The following is a 23,677-nucleotide window of genomic DNA, read 5'->3' as shown; positions in this document are numbered from 1 at the left end:
CCCAAACCAACCAGCGGGGAAGTTTTCAATAAGCCAATGCAAAGTCTTACATTGCAATATTCTGCATCTGAAGTTAAATTGATGAGAGAAACAGTTGTAAAACTGTCCTTTGTTCAGCATATTGTTTCAAAGAATTCCTGTTCTTCTTGATATTCATCTTTCTGTTGCTTTTATGGCCCTGATAGAAACGTCATTGCTGCCTGAAGCTCCAAAACTCTGCCCCAGAACAACTCTAAGTAAAAATCAGGAAATGAGACCCTCATAGCAAGATCCTAATTCCTAACTCCTTCCAGAAAAATGTGAGAGAGTAGGAAATGTTGGGAGTTGCTATTTGCAGTGTAATCATAAAAATAAGACAGCCCCATACAATTCCAACATCATAATTCCATATTCATAGTAACCAGAGAGCCAGAGCTCATGTGGCCCATGATGTGAAATAAACCTTTTTGAGATTATATTGAGAAATCTAATTGTTTTCTTCCAATGAAGATTTTAACTGTAGGCATATAATAAAATTCATTTTATTTCAAACTATGATGCTTACTGAAGAAATCTTACAGCAGAATTGACCATTTTGATGAATTAATTTAATTTCCCTAAAAATTAAAAAACACCAGTTCCACTTATTCCCACTTCTAAAATATTTCTAGACTTATCTAAACACTTCAAATATTTGCAATTTTGAAATAAGAAGCAGGCAGTTTCCCGTGTAACAATACCTCTAACATGTATATGTTCATTTTAAAATAAATGCCAAAGAAATAAAATCTAAAATCTAGGAAGCTGGCACCTTCTCAAAGGTCATTCCCCGTTTAGATTGCCTTCCACATCTAAACTGATATTCAGAATTTTTCCAAAAGTTCTGTCCTCTTCAACATAAAAGCCTAGAATTTCCCATCCATTAACTAGGAATTCATAGTCTAGCTGCAGTTTCAAAAAAATTTGTTTCTGACAGTAACCTCACGCCTTCATGAAAATTCAGCATTATCTAGCCTAGTCAACAACAAAAGAGGGAGATGTGCCTTACATCTGTGGAGAGTGAAGACTGTCTTCAGGTCCAACGGCTGCCAAGCTGTCACTCAGGAGGAGCAGTCCAGTATGCAAGGTTTCCACCACGTTCCATGGCTCACCCCCTTTTTCAAGCTGATCCCTGAGGGCCCCCAGACTATGGACAGCACCTGTGAGTATCTTCTGAAGCAGGCCACTCTGTGGCCACTGGTGAAACACCTACAAATTCAGAAACAAAAACTTTATTCTTATACGTACTGTCATGTGTCACTAAATAGAACAAACTTTAAAAATAAATAAATTTTTAACCATGTTATTAATAATAACATTACAAATAACATATTTCATTAAAAACATTAACAGACCATTTTAAATTATAGCCAATATTTTATTTTGTTGACAAATTAAAGTATCTATTAATAACTGCATTTTGATTTAATATCCACTCAGAAATTAAAAATAAAAAATTGCAATAATTAATACTGTTAGCACCCTAATTCTTTCCTTCCTCCCCCCAAAAGAGAAACAACAGAGAGTGAAAAAAAGGGCAAGAGCATACATTGTTTTAAATTAAAAATTATTTGAATATGAAACTAACCTATCTAGGATACTTTAAATATAGTTATATATTTTAAAGTATATGTCATCATCAATATATAATCAATAAATACCACTTTTATGACATGGGCTTGGTAATTATGATACTAAAGAAAAGACCAAAGCCAGCCTTAGCAACTTAGCAAGGTCCTAAGCAACTCACTGAGACACTGTTTCCAAATAAAAATATAAAAAAGAGTTGGGGATGTGGGTCAGTGATTAAGCACCCCTAGGTTCAATTCCCCAGTAACCCCCCCCCAAAAAAAGCTATTAGTATTATAGTTTAGCATTTACCAAAGTAAAGCAAAATACATCTTTCCTGCTCAAATGAGTATGGGACCTGCATGATGCCAAGGTATGTGTGCTAATCAAGCCTGAATTAACCATGCATTTAAGTGATGCAGATAATGCACAAAGCAAATATGCACATTGATGTTGGTCATCTCAGTGCTGTCCCTTGATTACTATAGTGCTTGATGAATTTAGTGCCAGCAAGTGAACAATCACACATATTTTTTAAGGATAGAGTTGTATGACTATTTGAAATTTCAACCTATATCAGCTACACATATTGGGGGGATGAAAGTTTTAAAGGACTGTGTTCTTAAAGGAAAGAAACACAATATGGGAGAGTAACACCTGATAAAGAGAATTGGAGGCAATGAGGGTGGTGGGAGGGGAACACTCCTGCAATCTCTAAAACTGAGCAAAAAACACAGAGCTGTGAGCTGGCCAGGGCCTCTGTGGGCTTTGAAGGCCATTAGTCAGGTATCCAATGACTGGGGGGTATGCTGCCTCCCATCAGCATTTCTGAAAACAGACCAAAGCCTCCAGTCTTCTTGTTTAGCTTTAAGGTCCAGTCACCATTTTTAACAATATTTCTGAGCAAAACCAGAAAGAAGGCACAAAGCAAGTCAAATGTATATGCACAAATATCCAAGGAGCTGGTCAAAGCAGCCTGGAAGGGATCTCACATTCCAACGGCAGTATGTAGGAATGAATGTAGGAACCACTTAGTTTCCAGGGTGTGTGTCAAACATGGATGGAATTTTGGTGACCCGTGTTGAAGGCCTGTTGACCTGAGGCTGGTGGACACCCATGGGAGAAGGTGCACACAGTGGCCAGGATGTGGGAGTCCCAAGGCCTTTCCCCAAAAAGGATACGAAATCAAAAGGTGAAGGACATGGTGTTGAAAGGACCGAGTTTGAATACTGCAAATCAGTAGGCTCCAAGTCAGAGCATCCAGATGCAGGACTGTACCTGTCCATACAGTCGCAGCCAACTGACTGCGTGGATGAGATAGTTCTTGGCTTCTACCCACTCAGGATGACAGTCTCCACCATGGTGGTCCCCCTCAGCTTCATCCTTGGATATGCTGGACAAGACTGAACACACCATCCTTTCTAAGGACCTCTCTGTGGGAATCTGGCAACGATATGAAAGAAATGCTTCAAAGTAAAATCGTTTTTTTCCTAGAACATTTCTTTTCTAAAAATAATACCGCAATCTTGTCAAAGTGAAGTTCTTACATTTGCCTGATTAAAGAAGTAGCACGTGACAAAGTGTTGCTTAGGGTGTCTGTGTGATTTATCCTGAAGGCAAACTTTTGTAGTTAAGGAAGAAAACTGATCCTATTTTTCAGAACTGGCCATAAGTAACAGAAACAGCTGTTTATTTCAGCAGAAGGCAGGAGGCTGACATAAAACATTGTTCATCTTCACTCTCCACCAAAGCAAATAGAGGCCAGCCTAGTTTAATTGATACATTGTATTAACAAAGTGGCTTTTTGAGAACATTTTCTTTTCTAATTATCAAAACCTATAAAATTGGGAAGATTCAAATTGAGGTCCTGGTTTAGAAACTGCTTAACACTTTGAATCAAATCTTCTTTATTTTATACATAAACTTCTCTAAAACTGCTCTCTAAACGAGAAGGTCTGTGATAGAATGAGCTATAGTCCCCTATTATGTAGTCTCAGTAGTGCTGTGTTTCAGGAATTCTATTGATTACTGCTGTTATCTAAATATATGTGTTGCCCCCAAATTCATATACTGAAATCCTAACTCTCGGGGAGATGAAATGAGGAGGTGGGACTTTGGAAAGTGATTACATCACAAGGGTGCAGCCCTTGTAATGGAATTAGTGCCCATACAAAACATCAACAAGGGAGCTCCTGCATTCCTTGCACCATGTGAAGACACAGAGAGGATGTTCTCTATGAACCAAAAAGTGAGCTTTGCCTGACATGAAGTGCGCTGGAGACTTGACCTTGGACTTCCAGCCTCTAGAACCATGGGAAATAAATTCCTGTTGTATAAGTCACCCAGGCTATGGGAGTTTGTTTTAGATATCCAAAAGGACTAAAACAATAGCAAGAATCAGAAAGCATTAAAGCCCTATTTGTTCATTTTATACTTCCCTTTAAGATCCAGATTAGAAAATGTCCACTCATGACTATCAACCCATAAGATGCTTTGTGTTTTCTGATTTTTCTTCTGTTTAATTAAAAATAAGGCAAGTGTGGTAGCATATATCTGCAATCCCAGCTATTTGGGAGACTGAGGCAGAAGGATGGCAAGATTGAGACCAGTGGTGACAATTTAGAGAGACCCTTTCTCAAAATAAAAGTTAAAAATGGTCTGGGGATGTAGCTCAGTGGTAGAGTGCTTGCCTAGCATGTGCAAAGCCCTGGGTTCAATGCCCAGCACCACAAAAAAAAAGAAAACAGCAAGTACCATGGTACCACCTACCATATTAGAAAAATAAGACCCCATCCCTGCCCAGATGCTCATGGTTTATGAGAGATGGATGAGAGGCTTTTAGTTCCCTGGGATGAGCCCTACAACAGAAGGTTGACTAACAGGGACAAGACTGGTATAAGATCATGGGGCCTCCACAGAAGATGAGAGTTTGGATGAATCATTTTCTAAGGAGGAGGCAGTAAAAGAACCAACAGAACCACTCTAGCCCAGGGACAGCATGTGCTAAGGCCTCTGTGCATACCTGGAAAATGAGGGGCAGGAGCCAGTAAGTCCTCAAAGAGGACCTGGGAACACAGGCAAAAGCCAGACAGCAAAGGGCTTTACAAGAGGTAAGAAAGGTAATGGTCTCTCAAAGAAGCTCACATCCCGACCCCCAGAACCTGCAAATAGGCCGTTGCATGGCTGATGAGATCTGAGGTTGCAGATGCAATTAGGTGCCGATGAGACGACCCTGAATGGGAGGTCAACCTGGGTTATCAGGTGGGCCCAGTGACAAGGTGTCTCCCTTGACAGTGAGAGTAGTAGAAAGAGTCAGCGTCAGAGTGGTAGGACAAGAGAAAGACTGGACCAGCCATCGCTGGCTTTAATGAAGAGGGACCACAAGCAAGGAGAATGGGCAGCCTCAGAACCTGAAAGAGGCAACGAAACAGTTAAAAGCACCAGAATGGCCACTCTAACACAGGTCTTTTGGGAATATGGGTTATTTTGAGTTTAGCAGTCAGCAAATGCAGGAAAAGTTCCTTACCTCCCCCTAACTACCTAAAAATAAATTATAAATTTCAATTTGTGCAAAGGTAACTTACTTTTATAAAGGAAGTTTACATTTATAAAAATCACTAGGAAGAGAAATACTAGGAAGAAAATTACTCACCTCCCCCTCAACACACACAGTCCACCACTCTGGTCACCAAGGGACTTATCTGCATCAGGAGACCCTGAGCACCAAATACTTCACCCCTCCCATCCCAGAGGCTTAAATCCCTTTTCTTCTGTTCAGCCTAAGATGTAATATAAGCCTCGATCATCTGACTGCTTCCTTGAACTTCTGTTTTCTTTGTGACCTCCCATACACACTTACATAATCAAAACTGTTTTTTCTCTTGTTTATCTGCCTTTTCTCAGTTTCATTTGTGGGCCCAGTCACTGATCCTAGAAGGGTAGAGGATAAGAGAGCTCCCCACCCCCCCTTACCATAGTATCCCCACTAGAGCTTCCAGGGGGTTCTAATACAGACACCTTGAGTTTAGCTCCAGGAGATCCATTTTGTACTTTTTTTAAAATTTGTTCTACTTAGTTATGTATGACAGTAGAATGCATTTGGACACATCATACATACCCATTTTGTACCTCTGACCTCCAGAACCATACAATAGTAAATTTGGATTTTCTTAAACCACTGTATCAGTGGTGATTTGCTACAGCAGCAATAGGAAATGTATACACATAGTTCACAATATCCATAGAATTTTGTGGATACCTGAGTAGTATTTCCTGTTTTCCTATTCATCCTAATCTCCACATATTTACCATTCTAAGGTAAAAGTTTTATGTAGTTCGATTTAACTATATTCTAATGTAATAACTAAACTAGGTCATAAAAATGAAGACAATTACAATAAGTCAACCAACTAGGGCTTCTTATCCCATGAGAAATGACAAGGATTACATTTTCAAATTCTACAGAAGTTAAATAGTTCATAAAATTATTAGTTAAAAACATTTTGTTAGGTGGGAAACAAGAAGCCCAAGCTTGCAGAGCAGAACTAGTTTTTCAAACATCACATCAACCCATGAGTCTGCTGGCTGCATCTGGCTATAGGCCACTCATCTGAACACCCAGACACAGATTTGGAATCCAAAGATCAAAAGTAATAGCCTGCACACTAATAGTAATTGCATTTAAATATGCAAAGTGTTATCTAAGTCCATTTTTGTTGCTATAAGGAAAATATCCAAGACTACGTGATTTATAAAGGATAGATGTTTCCTGACTCACCCACTATTTCCCTGGAGCATAGGTTGCAGGTCCCTCTAAGGATATCAAAATCCACAGAAACTTAGTCTGTTATACAAAATGGTGTAATATTTGCATATGACCTACACAGAGCCTCCTGTGTACTCTGAATCATCCCTAGATGAAAATGCTACATAAATCATTGTTACCTCATAATATTTAGGGAATAACTTCAAGGCAGGGGAAAAGCCTGTACATGTTTAGTACAGACCAATTTGTTTTTCTAACATTTTCAATCTCTTGGTTGAATGCGTGGTGTGGATCCACGGAGACAGAGGTCTGACTGTATTCCAGACACACTCCCAAGGAGACATCCAGCGGTGTGAAAAGTAGTTCAAGTGTGCATACCTCCTTTAGCTCGGCTGAATAATTCAGGATTTGTTCCATTTGAAGATCATCAAAGACAAACTTGGATTTGAGATCCGACTGGACTTTCTGTGGATCCCACACCATATTCTGAAGTGACAGTTGATAAGCTGACTCTACAAAACAACAAACAAGTTATATTGTCAGTTATTTGAATATTTTGATGTGCCTAAAGTAATTCAGGAAATAGTGTCATTTTCACCTCTAAAGGAAAAGCAAATGAAGACCAAATCCCATTTGGGTATCAAACAGGAATAGTGCACAAAAGCTAAAAGAGTTTTCCTCCTTACGCGCAGGGGATATGTTCCAAGAACCCCAGTGGACACCTGAAACCACACATAGTAATGAGTCCTATATATACTGGGTTTTTCCCCATTTACACTTATAATAAAGTTTAATTTATAAATCAGGTACAGTAAGAGAATAAATAATAACAAAACAGAACGATAACAATATACTGTAATAAAATATTGCCAGCATCACCACTCTTGTGTTTTGAGGCCATTAAGTACGATAAAGGCTATTTGAACACAAGCACTGTCGTAACAGTTGATCTGCTAACTAGGACCACTACTAAAAAACTGACGGGCAGGCAGTGTATTCAGGGGGGAAACACTGGATAAAGTAATAATTCATGTCCAGAACAAAACAAAGTAGAATGATATGAGATTTCCTCTCTTTATTCAGAACATGATACAATTTAAAACTTACAAATTGTTTATTTCTAGAATTTTCTATTTAACATTTGTTGAACTGCAGTTGATCATGGACAACTGAAAGTATAGATATGGGGAGACTATTGTACTTGATGCTAGAGACAGTATGGTGAGATTTCACATACTCTCTGACAAAGAGTTACAAAGTTTCTAGAGGTAATTTGAAAACATATTTCAAAACCTTGATTAAAGTCAAATCATTCAACCCAATAATTCACTTCTAAAATTCTAACTCAAGAAACCTAATCAGATAACTGAACAAAAATTAACATTCAACAGTGTTATTGTGTTGGTTTCATGCTAATTAAATATTGAAAATCAGTAAAGCATCTAGCATCAGGGAAAAGAATAAACTACAGTGCATTCTTAACATAAAACACAATGGAAACCTTAAAACTATATTTCTGAAAGTTATTTAAATTCATGGCATTGAGTTTCTCTAAGTAAGTTAACCAAGATATAAAACACAAAAGCTACTCAAACCAGCAAAACCTAAAATATAAGCCCAAAACTCCCAAGGTTTGATGAAATCTCTAAGGAACGCAGCCCAGCTATTACAAACATAAAAGCACATAAACTTCAATATGAACCTTCATACGAAAACCTAGTAACTAGGTCATTTCAGACCATGATTTCACAACCTTCCACTGAACACTCCACGTGATAGCCTCTGTAAAACCATTTTCACATGTATAATCATCGATGATCCTTATATTGATTCTGTGGGCACTTATGAAAATGCAAAATCATGACATTACAAAAAGAGTGGGGGAGTTAAAATCAAAGGGGACTCCGGAAGGGTTTTGAAGACAGGGTGGATCCCAGGAATCCAAGAACCCTGGCTTTCAATCTGATTGTCTGCCCATGACTTCATGCAGGTGAAAAAAAGATGGGTTTCTGAGATTAAAATTAGCATCCATTGAATGTTGAAGAGGTGCCAAGCCCTAGGCTAAGCATTTCCCATGCCAGGTCTGAGCTGCCAACCAACAGCACTACCAGGGAATACTTCCTCCAAGACAGAAGGAAGCAGACAGTCACTTAAGTCACACCTTTAAATTAAGCCAGAATCCACACCCAAGCTGTTTCCCAAGCTAAAATTGTAATTATTATCTCTACTGCTCTCAGAGTATATTAGAATTATTCCTGGCATTCCAAAAAAGAGAAAGAAAAGAATCGTGGCATCAGTAGCTATAAAAATTTTTTAAAAAATCTTCCTAAGAAAGTTAAAGGCAACCTTCATTATGAAATGTGTGACTAAACAGTAGAGTGCTCAAAATATGTGAATTAACAATTTCAATGAATGACATGTTTTGACCAGGAGACCAAAGTTACTGTCACGACCCATCTGTATCCTTTCACACACCATCATCTGTTCATTAGACAAAAGAATTTTGGGGGGAGACAAGAGAAATGAAAGACATTTTTTGGTGGCTTCTTAGAAGTATGTTTTGCAATAGTATTAATTGGCTCTGAATCACTAGCAAATAGGTAGAAAATTGCTTTTTTTAATTACATTCTTGGCAGTGATTACATTTCCAATTGTAAGGTAAATTGATTGTTAGGATTTGAAGGATGTACAAAAACCTGAGCCTCTAAATGAGTTTGCTAAAATCGAGGTCACTGAGATTTCAGGAAGGTGTTTTATACATCTCCCACCCCAGCTCCGGGTGTTGTTCTGAGCATAAGAAATAAGACTTCCTGGAGAAACTAAATTAAAGTTAAAATCTAGTTTATTGATAATAGCCTAGTTTCCCTTCTACAGAGTACTCAAGAAAACCCTTCCACTCTATGGGGGAACTCTCGGTGCTGAGTCACAAGAGCAGATGAAATCTGAAGTGATGGGAGGGATCATCTTCTGGATGTTCCATGTAGCAGGAGGAATCTGGCTGGGTTTGTAGAAATCTCTGTGTAATCTTCACATGGTGTAACTCAAGAGACTGGGCTTTTGAAGGAAAAAGGCCAAGTAGAAAACAGGATCCCAAGCACCTGACCACCCCCTTGCAACAAGACTTGCCTGCCTTTAGTCAACCCCTCACACCTGCCCCAGGAGTATCTTTCTATAATTTAGATCTCATTCTTTTGACCATTTTTTCAATCTGGCCTGGGTTCCCTTTCAGAAGCATCTTTTGTCCCTGGTGGCTGTATCCCAGAAGCACGAATGCTGAACACTTTTGGCAAAGCTCAACACATCACACACTGCTCTCTTTGCCTAGAAATGCTCCTTGGTCTTGTTGATGAATTCTCATTTATCCTTCAAATCTCCTTCTTGAAACTTTGCCTGAAGAAGATGTCAGGTCTCTACTCTGAGGTCATTGTTTTTCCCTTATTGATGCATCTCGGTCCTTTACTATACATGACTTCCCTAGAACAACAACTATTTCTTTTACAGTTTTTTATTACCACTGTTTGAGGTAGTGTCTGGCCCCTAGAAAGTGTTTGGTAAGTGTCTACTGAATGAGAGAATTAACAAATAAGTGAATGGCTGGATGGGTGATAGACAGATGGACAGACAGTGGATGGATGGATAGATGTGTTGGTGGACTGGTGAGTGAATGGGTGAGTGGTAGGTGAGTGAACTGATAGATAGATGAGTGGGTCAATGAAAGGGCTGATGGACAGATAGATTAATGGTTGAGTGGGAAAACGGAGAGACCAATAAACAAATGGATGGGTAGATGAATTCCAACTTCACTGTTCTCTCATTGCACGTATTATCCCTAGGAAAAGAGACAAAGCATGAAAAGCAGGGAACTTAAAGAAACATATTCAGGCCCAGTTGACAATTTGAAAAATAACATCCTAGGTCAAGAGAAGAGCTAGTAGTGTATAATTCCGTGGTGACACTTGCTAGCACACGCAAAGCCCTTGGTTTGGTCCACAGAACTGCAAAACAATGAAAGATAAAGAAGGAAAGAAGGAAGGGAGGAAGGAGCCAGGCAATTCCATTACCTTCCCTGTGGAAGTTCTGCTTATTCAGTTAGTGAACTGTTTTTTGTCTTTTTTTTTTTTTTTTTCCCTTGGTGATGCTAGGAGTTGAACCCTGTGCCTTAGTACATGCAAGGCAAGCACTCTACCAACTGAGCTACATCCCCAGCCCAGTCAGTGTGCTCTTTAAGTCCATATCAACCTGTTTTTCCTTACTAGGATTACTGTTTTCCCAAATGTTTATTCCCAATAGGAGCTTAGGCACAGGAAATGTTGAAATCACAGAAACAGTGATTGGTCTAATCTTATAAGATATTAGGTCAAAGAATTTTAAATTCAGTTGTTTTTAATTAAAAATATTTTCATTAGAAATGACTACAGAATTTCAGCAGCAGTTGAAAGACAAATCAGTTTTGAGTTCCAAATTTTCATTCCATTTCTTTTATTAACAAACAATTATTTTCTTCATTTAATCTTTTAATTAAATCATTTCTTGGAACAGCATTTTAACTCTACAGTGATTGTCAATAAATCTAAGCAATGAGACATTTTAAAATACAGCAAAAGCTCCAAGGAGCCCATACCAGTAACTGCTACTCCATGTTGCTGCAGAAATGTCAGTGTTGAGATGGTCACATTCAGTACAAGTTCAGAAACCTGGGAGAAGGTCTGGTTGAGTGGCAGCCAGTCTAAATCTTCCAGAGATGTTAAGGAACTAGAACCAGAACAAAAGCACAGCAGTATAAGCTGTCCATGAGTCAAACAAGCAGCATCTGTCCGAGATTTACGTAGTTTCCACCGACTGGGCCCCCACCCTGTTGCAAGACGTGGCTGGACCATGCACACAGCATTCCTTGCAGCTTTAACGTGATCCTAAATCCCTGGGCTAAAGATTTAGCATGGCAGGTGAGTCCCTCTCTTGAAATGCTTAAGAATTTCAACCTTTGATAGACTTTGGGTTTGGGATGACTCCACATGGGGGCTGTCTTATGCCAGCCTCAGGTCTTCCTCCCTGACTAGGAGAGCTGACTAAGCCAGTCAGGGCACAAATGCTATTATCTTGGAAGAGCAAATGAACCTTCAGCCAGGCTGCTTCAGGTTCATATCATCAGCCTAACACTTAGAGGGCAACCTATTGAAAGGACATATACCCTCTACTCTGCTTTAGCCAATGGATCCGAGTATGTCCAGAGTCAATCAGTGGCTTTCAAACAGTGTCACAGAATAAGGAAATTTGGAGAGAGAGGGAATCCAAGTGTATATGGTATTCATTTTGTTTTTGAGATATCAGTGTTTTATTTTATAAATAATGGAATTTGTAGGTCAGAAAATATATTCAACCGAAATAGGGATGCATTTACATTTTAGCAACAGAAGGCCAACACAACCATTCATTGTGGTTCCGAACAGGTAATCTTCCTGTAGTTTCTCATTAAGAAAAATCTCTCATGACCTCATTGTGTATTGAAGAGAATCCCCAGGCTACAAAATACATCAGCGAAAACTGGTACCATTTCTATGAATGCAGACTTTCTTGATTTTGTGCCACTGAAGGATAGAAATTAAATTTATGCTGAAGCTGATACGGTTCAACAACTGTCATCAATATCTTCTAATTTCAAATTTTTCCTCTCTCAAAACAGCCTGATCGTTCTCATTACCCACTGCTAACACATTCAGGGCTAGAAGGAATACAAAGGGAAGCACATCAACTATGTTAAAATATTTAAGCTAACAAACTGTCAAAATAAACGTGTTTCATTTTCCTACAGTGACAAATACATCTTCATAACAACTCCAAAAGTGGTGTTCAAATTGACAATTTTCTGATTCTGAAAGTGTGCTCCAGAATGTGGGGTTTGGGGAACAATCACTTCAACCCCACCCTCAGCTCAGTCTGTACTTCAAGGGACCCCAGTGCAGGACTGTGGGTATTACAGCCTGCAGAGCAAGACCAACCACACCCTCCACCCCACATTCCTGCCAGAGGAGAGGGCTCTTTTTTAAAGAAAAATTGTTATCAATGGACTTTCATTTTATTTATTTACTTATATATGGTACTGAGATTCGAACCCAGTGCCTCACAAATGCCAGGCAAGCACTGTACCACTGAGCCACAACCCCAGCCCTGAGTAGGCTCTTTGGACACATCCCCTTGCCCCCAGGGGCTTCCTGAGCCTTGATCAGAGGCACAACCTAAAGCAGGTCAGAGCTGGGATCTCCAAAACACAGGGGCCAAGATAGGGACCCCTCTTACTCTGATCTAAAGCAATGTGAGTTATTCCCACCAGTTGCAAATAAATTAGTTAAAAGTTCAAAATCTGAAAAGAGCCGGGCACAGTGGCACACACCTATAATCCCAGCGACTCAGGAAGCTGAGGCGGGAGAATCATGGGTTCAAAGCCAGGCTCAACAACTTAGTGAAGCCCAAAATAACTCAGTGAGACCCTGTCCCTAAATAAAATGTTAAAAGGGCTGGGGATTGGCTCAGTGGTTAAGCACCCCTGGGTTCTATCCCTGGTACAAAAAAGGAAAGAACAAAGGAAGGAAGGAAGGAAGGAAGGGAGGGAGGGAGGGAGGGAGGGAGGGAGGAAGGAAAAAAATCTGAAAAGCATATAAACTTTTCCAAATAAAACACCATGTTCATATGACTTGACAAAATAATTTAATTTTTAAAATACATGCTGATTAAAAACTGGGAAACCTACTCTAGGAAGGGGTTTTCCCAAAGGCACCCCTGTGGGTAACATGGTGTCAGCTCCATCTCACAAGACCAGTGCCCAACTCACTGGATTCTAAGCAAAAGGAACTGAGTTTATCAGGTCTGCGGGATATTATTGACAACTGTAGCATGAATTATTAGTTGAAATTATTATGTTTATGTCACTTCTCTAATGGCAACGTAAACAACCTAAAGTCTCCTGTTAGCATTGTTATTTATAGTAGAATACCTCACCAAATACAATATTATGCAGCCATTAAAAATATTCCTTGGAGGACTACAGGACCCCAGGAAATGCTCCTGAGGTAATATGAAGCTTTCTAAATGGGGGAGAACATGCTCTGAACAACACCGCTGCAGCCACACAAGCTACGTTTACAGACCCGTGGGGACAGAGGCGGAGGTGCCGGGCTCCAGGTGTTTCAGAGCCGCATTACCACACGTGTCTTTTATCAAACAATGTCTTCATACTTTCCCATTAAAAATAAGAAGGATGCTCTCTACTGCCATGTATATCCAAAAAGAACAAATTAAAAAATTAAAAATAAAATTACTTAAAGTTAAAAAAAATGAGAAGGAAAACCCAGCGCCTATACTTACTTATATTTTCTTTTTAACTTACTTCAAAACTGCCTGCAGGAAGTGGACCACACCCCGCAGGATGTCTTCCACTTGAACAGGGCCTGCACGTAGTCTCGGCAATGAAAGTAAAAAATCCCAGATATGAGGTTGCTGGTGGAGGCTTTCCAGTTTTGATATCACCTCCTCTGTTTTGTTGAGATCCATCTAATAGGAAAAAATACCAGAAATTTTCCTTTTTAGTTTTATTTATCAGCTGAGCAAGAGAAAGAGAAAATGCAAGAAATGTAGGTAGGACATTTATTGGCGGAGACTCATACATGCTTAATATGCCCCTCTGTTGAGCAGTTTTTTAAAACATTTTAATTTGTTCTTTTTAGATATGCATGACAGTAGAGTGTATTTTGACATATTATATTTACATGGAGTATAACTTCCAATTCTTGTGGTTGTATATGATGTGGAGTTACACCAGCTCTGTATTCATACATGAACATAGTAAAGTTATGTCCGGTTCATACTACTGTCTTTCCTATTCCCATCCTCTCCCTTCCTTTTATTTCTCTTTCTCTAATTCAGTGAACTTCTATTCTTCCTTTCTCCAACCCCTTATTGTGTGTTAGCTTCTGCATATCACAAAAAACATTTGGGCTTTGGTTCTTTTGGGATTGGCTTATTTCACTTAGCACGATAGCCTCCAGTTCCATCCATTTACCAGCAAATGCTATAATCTCATTCTTCTTCGTGGCTGAGTAATATTCCACTGTGTATATGTACCACATTTCTTTATCCATTCATCTGTTGAAGGACACCTGGGTTGGTTCCATAGTTTAGCTATTATGAATTGAGCTGTTATAAACATTGATGTGGCTGTGTCTGTATAATGTGCTGATTCTAAATCCTTTGGGTGTATACTGAGAAGTGGGATAACTGGATCAAATAATGGTTCCATTCCAAGTTTTTTGAGGAATCTCCATACTGTATTCCAGAGTAGTTACACCAATTTGCAGTCCTACCAGCAATGTATGAGTACACCTTTTCACCCACATCCTCGACAACATTTATTGTTACTTGTCTTCTTGATAATTTTCGTTCTGACTGGAGTGAGATGAAATCTCAGTATAGTTTTAATTTGCATTTCTCTAATTGCTAATGATATTGAACGTTTTTTCATATATTCATTGACTTATAGTCTTTCTTCTGTGAAGTGTACGTTCACCTCCTTTGCCCATTAATTGATTGGGTTATTTGTTTTTCAGTGTTAAGTTTTTAAAGTTCTTATACATCTTGGAGATAAATGCTCTATCTGAGGTACAGGTGGTAAAGATTTTCTGCCATCTGTAGGCTCTCTCTTCATGTTCTTTATTGTTTCCTTTGCTGTGAAGAAGCTTTTTAGTTTGATGCAATCCCGTTTATTGATTCTTGATTTTACTTCTTATGCTTTAGGTGTCTTGTTTAAGAATTCAGCTCCTAAGTCAACATGATGAAGATATGAACCTACTTTTTTTCCAGTCCATTCAGAGTCTCTAATGCCTAGGTCTAAAGCCTAGGTCCTTGATCCACTTTGAGTTTTATGCATGGTGAAAGGGGTTCAATTTCAGTTTGCAAAATATGAATTTCCAGTTTTCCCAGCACCATTTGTTGAAGAGGCTATCTCTTCTCCAATGTATGTTTATGGCGCCTTTGTCGACATGAGACAACTGTGTTACTGAACAGAGATTGCAAAATCATTCTGTTTGGGTGCTTTTAAGTATGGACACTTATACGTTTGAAATTCCTTCAAAAATAAAAAGTTAGAAAAACCTACAATTGAAAATAACTGTAAACTCTCAACAGGAAGAAAAGGAGAAAAAGAAGCAGGAAAGGAAGAAAAAGAGAAAGTTAAGGGAGAAGGGAAGGAAGGAGAGAAGGGAAGAAGGAAGAAGAAAAGCAACAAAGGAAGGAAAGAATGGAGGGAGGTGGGCAAGGAGGCAAGTGGGGAGAGAGAAGGACTCTGATCCCAGGCGACATGAGTCGGGCCTCCTGTGGTGGGTTGCTCTGGGTGCCCCAGCCTCGCTTCAGAGATGCAGAAAGCTAACACTCAGCACGTGCTGGGCATGGGACGCTGAGACCGGCAGCCGGGGCCCCTGGGAACTGTCCCCTTTACCTGGGTTTAAAGGAGGTCCTCAGGGGGTTGTGAAAGGGCCCCCCAGCTTCCGCCCAGGTCTCCCGCCCTCTGCACATGCTGCCTCCTGTATCACATTCCCGTCTCCCTTCCCATCCTCCTGAAACGACTCCAGTCATGCTTTCTTTCCAGTCACTCCGCAAAAACCTTTCTTGTCAGCGTCACCAAGGGCCTCCGTGCTGGCACTTCAGTGGTGGCTTCTCCATCCTCTTCCTGCGAGATCCATCAGCAGAGCTGAGGCAGATCATCTCCATCTCTCTGAAAAGGGTTTCCCTGGCTTCCAGGACTTCCACCTCATCTTCCCCTGCTGGCTGGAAACCCCTTCCCAGATCCACGTGCTCAGAGCTCAGTCCTCTCCCTCTTCTCCCGCTACACCCTCTCCCTCCTCGGCTTTTAAAAGTCATCTTTGCACCGACAGCTTCCAAATTCATGTTATCCAACCAGACTGCTCACCTCAACTCCCCACTGGGATCACATCACCCACAGCCTCCCTCAAAGTGTCTCTTGGGCGTCTCATTAACGTGCCCAAATTCAGTCTCCTGATTTCCCTCTCCCCCTGGGCCCCACCCCACCACCAGGAAAAACTGTTCCAAGCTTTCCCCACTTCAATCAACGGCCACCCCGTAGTTCCAGTTAGAGTCACCCTTGACTCCTCTGTGATAACCTGCAAATTATATCAAGACTACCTCCATGTCCCACCGCCTCTGTCACTAACCGTGACTGTGCTAAGCCTGTCACCTGTTGGAGCCACGAATGAGTCAATTTCCTAACTGGCCTCCCGATGACCCTCTGGCCACCATCATTCTGGGCTCAATGGAATGTCCAAAAAGAGTCTCTGGAAACAACACTTATGTGATGCCATTCCTCCGCTCAGAGTGTCTGGCTGACTATTTCACTCCAGATGAAACTCAAACCGTATAATATTGTAGTCAGAAGAGTCGCCTAGAATTCCTTCACTTTAACAAACAGAACTGCTTTCCTGTGGCCACTCTTGCCCAGCTCACCGTCCACCCGGCCTAAGTGTCTGCATGTCACAGTCACACCACAGCTCTGATGCTGTTCTCTGCTTTTGACACTTGACAGGATCGTTACCCAGGCACCGCATGAATTATTAAGTGACTCTGCTAAGGAGGCTATCAACATTTACTTACCCTCCTTAGGGATATTAAAAGTATCCATCCTTATAAATGAAGACCGTTATTTTTATCTCTTCTGCATTATAAGTAAGATAACTCGTCAGAACAACTACTGGGACAAACGATATCAAGTCGCTTTTCCAAAAGTCATCGTGTCGATTTTGCATTGTCACCAGGCACATATGGTTCTATCAATAAGCTCCCATACCACAAGCACTGGGTATCAAAATTTCCTTTAAAATTCTTATTTAATCATTTTTGAAAATAGTGCTTTATTCTTTTATAAAGTTCAGTTACTCGTAAATCATTCCCACTGAAACCTGGTGCCTTAACCGAAGGCACTGTGCTTAGAGTCGAAGGTCATGTGGCAGACACACAAACCACAGCCTAAGTCTGACTTGGGAATGGCCCTCATCCATCTTACCAAGCAACTCTGTGGACCCCTGCCACCTGCTAGCCTTAACTCATCGACTGCTTTTCACTGACCTTATTTTAGAAAATTAAATTAAAATTAAAACTCATCCCTTAAACCATTCCTAGAGTGGATTTGGCTTTCTCAAATCCAACTCCCACATAATTGTTACTAAAAATCAAATCGTCAAAAAGTAGTGTCGAAAATGCAAATTAAATTTAAGAAGTTGTCAATCATACATCTCTGGACACTCAGTTTTAAACTTTTGTCAAGATACTTACTGTTAAAAAACTGGATCCATAAGAAGAACCTACAATGGAGCAGATTTTAGAGATTTCAGTTCAGTCATCAACCCCGACACATGTGCTAAATTACCATTATTTGAGTTTTAAAGTCAAATGAAGTATCAGAGTCCTGCCTCCAAAATGGAGATACCCAAGTAGAAGAAGAAAGCTGAAGAAAGTCATTGCTGCTGATCTCCAAATCACATAGATATTAAGTAATTCCTTGGAAAAAAAATTTAACTGATAAACCAAATTTTGATAATTTCTAAAAGGGTATTTTGTTATTTGATCAGTCTCTAATTCCAGCAACCATTGTGAGCATTCAAGACAGGACAGACAGAGTGAAGGGGAAACAAAGAAAAAAAGAGAAAAGTTGAAGAGGGAACAAAACATGAAAATGTGATTTTTAGGATAATTTTTTAATTCCACAGACCATGGGAAATGGCTCAAATGAGTGCATGTTGAAAACAGAGACTTCATCTCAAAATAAAAAATCAGTTCTTCAGGGGTTGTGGCTCAGTGGGAGACAACTTGCCCAGCATATGTGAGGCACTAGGTTCGATTCTCAGCATCACATATAAATGAATGAATAAAATAAAGGCCCATCAACAACTAAAAAAATATTTATAAAGAACTAAAAAAAAATCAGTTCTTTTCTTTCAATAGCATGTGAAAAACCTCATTTAAAAACAAATTCTAGGGACTGGGGTTGTAGCTCAGTGGCAGAGCGCTTGCCCAGCATGTGTGAAGCACTGGGTTCAATCCTCTCAGCACCACATAAAGATAAATAAATAAATGTATTGTGTCTTCTACAACCAAAAATATTTTTTTTAAAAAAAATTCTATAAAAGCAGAATGATCTCCTAATAGAGCCTAATGTAAGAAACTCCATCTTTCAGTGTCAGAACCCTTGAGGAGCACTTTGGGTCCATCATGAAATCAGCCTTGGGAGGACATGGTCCAATTCCACCCAGGACAAAGGTGACATTTTCTAAAAATGCTACATCATCTGAGAAGCTTGTTCTTCATTTTTCTGCAAAAGTCTTAATTCCATTTATTTGTACATACTACATGAAGAAGAAAAGATATTATATATATACATATGTATATACATACAACACACATCTATATGCATATGTGTGCTTTTTATATATGTAAAGAGGACTTGGGTCTAGCTCAGTGGTACATTGCTTGCCTTGCATGCATGAGACCGTGGGCTGAATCCCTAGCAACACAGAAAGAAAGGAAAAAATGAAAAAAACAAGTACCAGATTTAGCAAATAAAAAGGAAGAACAGAGAATTCAATTTGAAATTCAGATTTTAAAAATGAATTTTTTTAATGATATGTATATAGCATTTGGGACACAAAAATATTTTTAAAATTTTGTTATTTAAAATTCAATTTTAACTCTATGTCCTATATTGTGTCTGGCAGAAATGGACTCAATGGGATTCGAGTGGGGAGGGGCGGGGTTGATCACTAAGCCACCCCTTTAATAAAACTTGCAGCAGGTGACGGCTGGAGCCTGAGAAGACAAGCAATGGGCTGCCCTCTCAGAGGTGCGAACTTCACTGTGAGTAGAACTAAGATCTATATCCCTTCTAATTCTATCACAGGTTTATAAATAAGAGTCAAAGTCTCTTATGATGTGGATATTTTTCACAATGAAAAGAAATTACTCTCATTTACAAAATAATCTACCCTAATAATTCAAAAGATTTACAATCAAAGTTAGGTAATCACCCAAGACCAGGATGAAACTGCTAGTAATCCAGTCTACAAGGAGGAGGAAAGGAATCAGAGGGATGTGTTTGCATGTTTCGGGAGGGTGCAGACAGATCTTAAAGATAGGACGAGGAAGCGAAAAAGGAAGACTGGCAACAGAAGAAACGTGAGAAGGGAGTGGAACAGGTTACCTGCGGAGACTAAGCAAATGAGAGGCATCCCCTCGCGAGGTAGGGTATCTTGAGCTCAGCGCAAGGTGCCTTCCCCAAGGAGGAAGGAACCTCCCCACCCTCCACAACTGGCCGCTGGGAGTCGCGTTGGCCACCAGAGGGCGCACCTTTCACCAAGTCCCACAGGCAGAGCCCACTCAGTAAGGATTTCAGGATTTTAAAACATTGAGTCCTCACCTACCTCGTAAGCTGTGCCCAGACAGGCAGTATCGGTTTCAAGATATTTACTTGCCTGGGGTCTTAGATCTTTCTCTCCAAAGTTTTTGTAAGTTTTTTGCTTTGTCCATTGTTTCACAAATGTCCTCGGCCAGATCCTGCATCTCTTTTAAAAAGGCCACGCTATTCACCTTCCTGTGGTCAGCTGCAGTTTGAAACCTGGAAAAGCTTCAAATAAATAGAATATGTACCACAGGTGGAACTCTTTTGCAGGAATACGTTCCCTCTGTCTCTTTAAGATTTTTGGTATTCTGCAACAAAATGTTTTCAACTCAACTTTTACCAATTTACACTCTCACCAATACACTTGAGAATACTTGGTCCTCATCCAAAACAGAATTTATCACTTTAAAAAACTGTGAATTTAAAATTAGAAAATTGTTCTGTTCATTATCTATAAAACTCAACCATTTTATTTTTATTGGCCATTTACTTTTTTTTCATTCATTTAAGACATACAGCATAATCTGTGCAAGGTACAGAGAATCAATACATCAGTGAACAGAACAGACATGATCTTTGCATGAGGAGGAGATCTTTAATGATGGGTTGAGATAGGTGCTATGAGATAGAGTGTAGGCAGAAAAGTTTGTCATAGAAAGGATGCCACTCCTGTGAGGATATGCAATATTAAGCTGAAACCTGAAAATAAAATGGTCCAGTCATGGAAAGAACTAGGGGGTGTGTTCTGGGCAGAGGGTGTATGTGCAAAGGCCCCAGGGTAAGAAGAAGCTGAAGTATAGGGATCATGCAGGAAGTCAGAAAAGAAACAGGGTCAGCTAATGGAGCCAGAGGACACCTAGCAATGTTGGTTGTAGGAAGAACTTTTCTCAGCACCAAGACAATGGGGAGTTTAGACAGGTTTCACTAGGTAGGGACAGTGATTCAATTCTAAAAGTACCTTCTCAACACTCAAAAATCCATCAGTGTAAGCCCTCACATCCACAGGCTAAAAAAGAAATATCATATATATATATATGATATTTATATAACATATAAAATACAGAAAATTTAATATTTTAATATTTTATATATGTATATAATACAGAAAAAGGCATTTGACAAGACCCAACCCCCATTTGAGATTTTTTAAAAAATCTTCAAATGAGGAATAGACGAAAACTAGGAAACTTCCTCAACTTGACAAAAAATATTTATTAAAAAAAAAAATTACAGCTGTAATCACACTTGGTGGTGAGAACCTGAAGACTTTCCCACGAAGATCAGGAGCAAGGTAAAATAGTCCCTCTCACCACTCCTTTTCAACATTGTACTAAAGTCCTAGCTAAAGCAATAAGCCAAGAAAAGGAAATAAATAAAAGGTAAACAAATTGAGAAAGAAGAAATAAAACTGTCATTGTTCTCAGATGACATAATTGTCTATGTAGAAAATCCAAAAGAATTGAAAAATAAAAATTAAAAAAGAAACTGGAACTAATAAGAGACTATAGCAAGGTCGTAAAATCAGCAAGGATAAAATGCTGATTGTGTTCCTATGTGCAAGCAATGAGCAAGTGGAATTTGAAATTAGAAGAGCCCTCTGGCTGCAGGATAAACATTTCAGGAGTATAAGGGTGGGGAATTCTCAATTAAAAGGTGGTTTTGGAGAAAGAGGAGAGCAGACAGGTTCCAGAACCACTTTGGGTGTTGTAATGAATACTGTGAACTGTATTAGCCTTGCCTTTTATTTTCTCAATTTCTGATGCTTTGACATCTTGGGGACTTCTGTCCTTGCGGGGCACCCTTCCCAGGGCTACTTAATACCTAGAGACTGCACACAACACACCAGGCAATCACTGCCATGTCTGTTCACTTCACCCCACCTGACTAAAACAAGGGCTTTTACAGAGAGGGGTTCAAGAAGGACTTCCAGGATACTGGTAGGAGTAGGCAGTGGATGGTGGCTTCTCCTCAGGCCTGGTAGAAGTACAAACTCTAGTTTGCAATAACACCCAGGCAGAGGACCCAGAGAACCTGAATCTGGGATTCAGAGGGCAAGGGCTTCAGTGTAAGTAAATATTCAAGACTTTAATCTGTTTTTCTATTAAGGTGTTCCTTGTCTTCTTCATTTATATGCATGATTTGTGTTTTAAACAGTATCTTTTAATCATTTTGTAAGAAATATTTTCCCCAGTGTACTGGCCTTTATTTTAATTGAGCAATGTTACTCCTGAAAGACAGTAGATGTACATTGTTTTAAAATGTATTTCCATAAGAGTACAGATGAGCAAAGAATAAGACTAGAAATTATATGCAGTCCAATTCTAAGAGAATAGTTAAATCCACAACAGCATATGTTTTTGAAAAGATTTTCTTTCCCATTTAAAAATAGGCCTCTTAGTGAGGTGTTCAGAGTGAGTGGTCACCTGGAAATCTGTTAAAAACACTGACTCTGGGGTCTACTCTCTGTAATTACCACTCATGGGTGCCAGCTGCTGTCCCATGAATCTGTATTATAGTTCAAACCTCCCAGAAATTCCATGGAAGACCATTCATGGATTAATCTAACATCACAGGAAAATGCAGACTAATTCTAACTAGAAAATGAAAGCGTTGCTGCATTTTTCTTAACTTTGCAAATGTCAGGTAAAGAAATAAATGTGATGTACTAGTAAACAAGAGAAAATATTCTCATGACCTTGGAAATTAGCACTGTGCACCTGTTTGTATCTAATCTCAAAGGCAATAGGAATTTCTTTTTAATCAGTAAAACGACTGATCTGAAATAAAGCAGGACATCACAAGTTACTGAACACCTGTTAAAGTTACAAGTGTCCAGTTAAATTTAGCATATCCAAAAGGGAAAAAAAAAAAACATAAAAAGGAGGAGAATATTTCCTGATTATGGAACCTTCTGGATATTTCCAATTTCATGTCTTTATTTTACAAAAGAGAGAAGATTAAAAGTGGATTAACAGTAGTCAACACATAAATCTACCATGAAAGAATAACAACACTCGTATGGTGAAGAGTTATAGTGAAATCCCTTCCACAAACATTGTCTTTAAATCCTCATGACCTATAATAAAGCCAGAGCAGGTTCGACAAACATATATTGATGAATAAAATAAACTCAGTGCCTTTCAGGTCACATCTCTGTTAGAGATGAAGACCTAAGTGTGTTTGCTAAAAGCAACCAGACTGTGAGCTACAAAGCCAAGTCCAGGCCACAGAGGTCACGTCCTGCTACAGGAGGCTGCTGCACCCCATGGAAATCTCACCTTTTAAATCTGACCTTCCACTTGAGTGAGTCAGAATTGCAAAATCACAACAGGAAATCACTTGCTACTTCTCTGTGGAGGCCTTGCATTAAAGGCTAAAAGTGACCTCTGAAAGCCATAACTGGTGATCCACACTCCCATTACTCACCCAAATGTGGGCCTTTCCTGGGAAAACATCCAATTATCAGATTATAGAGATTGATGTAATTCAAGATGAGTTTCCCCTATAATAATGAACTGATTTTATGTTCTTTTTCTTACTATTATTTCAAAAGTACCACAATGTGTTCTTAAGACTGGATTAGAAATTACTACTAGCATGAGAAATGTTTATAACAGAAAGAAAATACTTAGAAAATCCTTAATTAAACATTGATGGGAGAGAATCCTAAGCACCAGAGAATTTCAGCACTGCAACAGGATCCCAAGCTGAGCAATTTCCTCCTTTCTGAGTCCAGTTCCTTTCTTAGACTTCTATTATGAAATGCTTGATTTTGCCAGGCAGGAAAAAAGTTGTAAAGGGAAGAAGAGACCATGAAGATCAGAATGCAAGAGGTCACTTGGCAGAAATGACCAAACTTTCTCAGACCTCAGACT

General features: G+C 39.4%; 1 protein-coding gene across 1 annotated transcript in view; it reads right to left on the bottom strand.

Moving 5' to 3' along the window:
- Positions 1 to 23,677, bottom strand: part of ABCA13 (ATP binding cassette subfamily A member 13) — a gene marked incomplete at its 5' end in the record, with an annotated part of 484,952 nt that overhangs the window by 427,389 nt on the left and 33,886 nt on the right. The window contains 7 exon segments of the mRNA XM_079150399.1: positions 1,028 to 1,227; positions 2,866 to 3,030; positions 6,731 to 6,864; positions 10,974 to 11,104; positions 13,734 to 13,897; positions 17,684 to 17,712; positions 19,876 to 20,027. Of these exon segments, the coding sequence (XP_079006525.1) occupies positions 1,028 to 1,227; positions 2,866 to 3,030; positions 6,731 to 6,864; positions 10,974 to 11,104; positions 13,734 to 13,897; positions 17,684 to 17,712; positions 19,876 to 20,027 (975 nt within the window).

This window comes from Sciurus vulgaris (assembly GCF_902686455.1).
Source record: "Sciurus vulgaris genome assembly, chromosome: 8".
NCBI lineage: Eukaryota > Metazoa > Chordata > Mammalia > Rodentia > Sciuridae > Sciurus > Sciurus vulgaris.
This window is presented reverse-complemented; position numbering and strand designations above follow the sequence as displayed.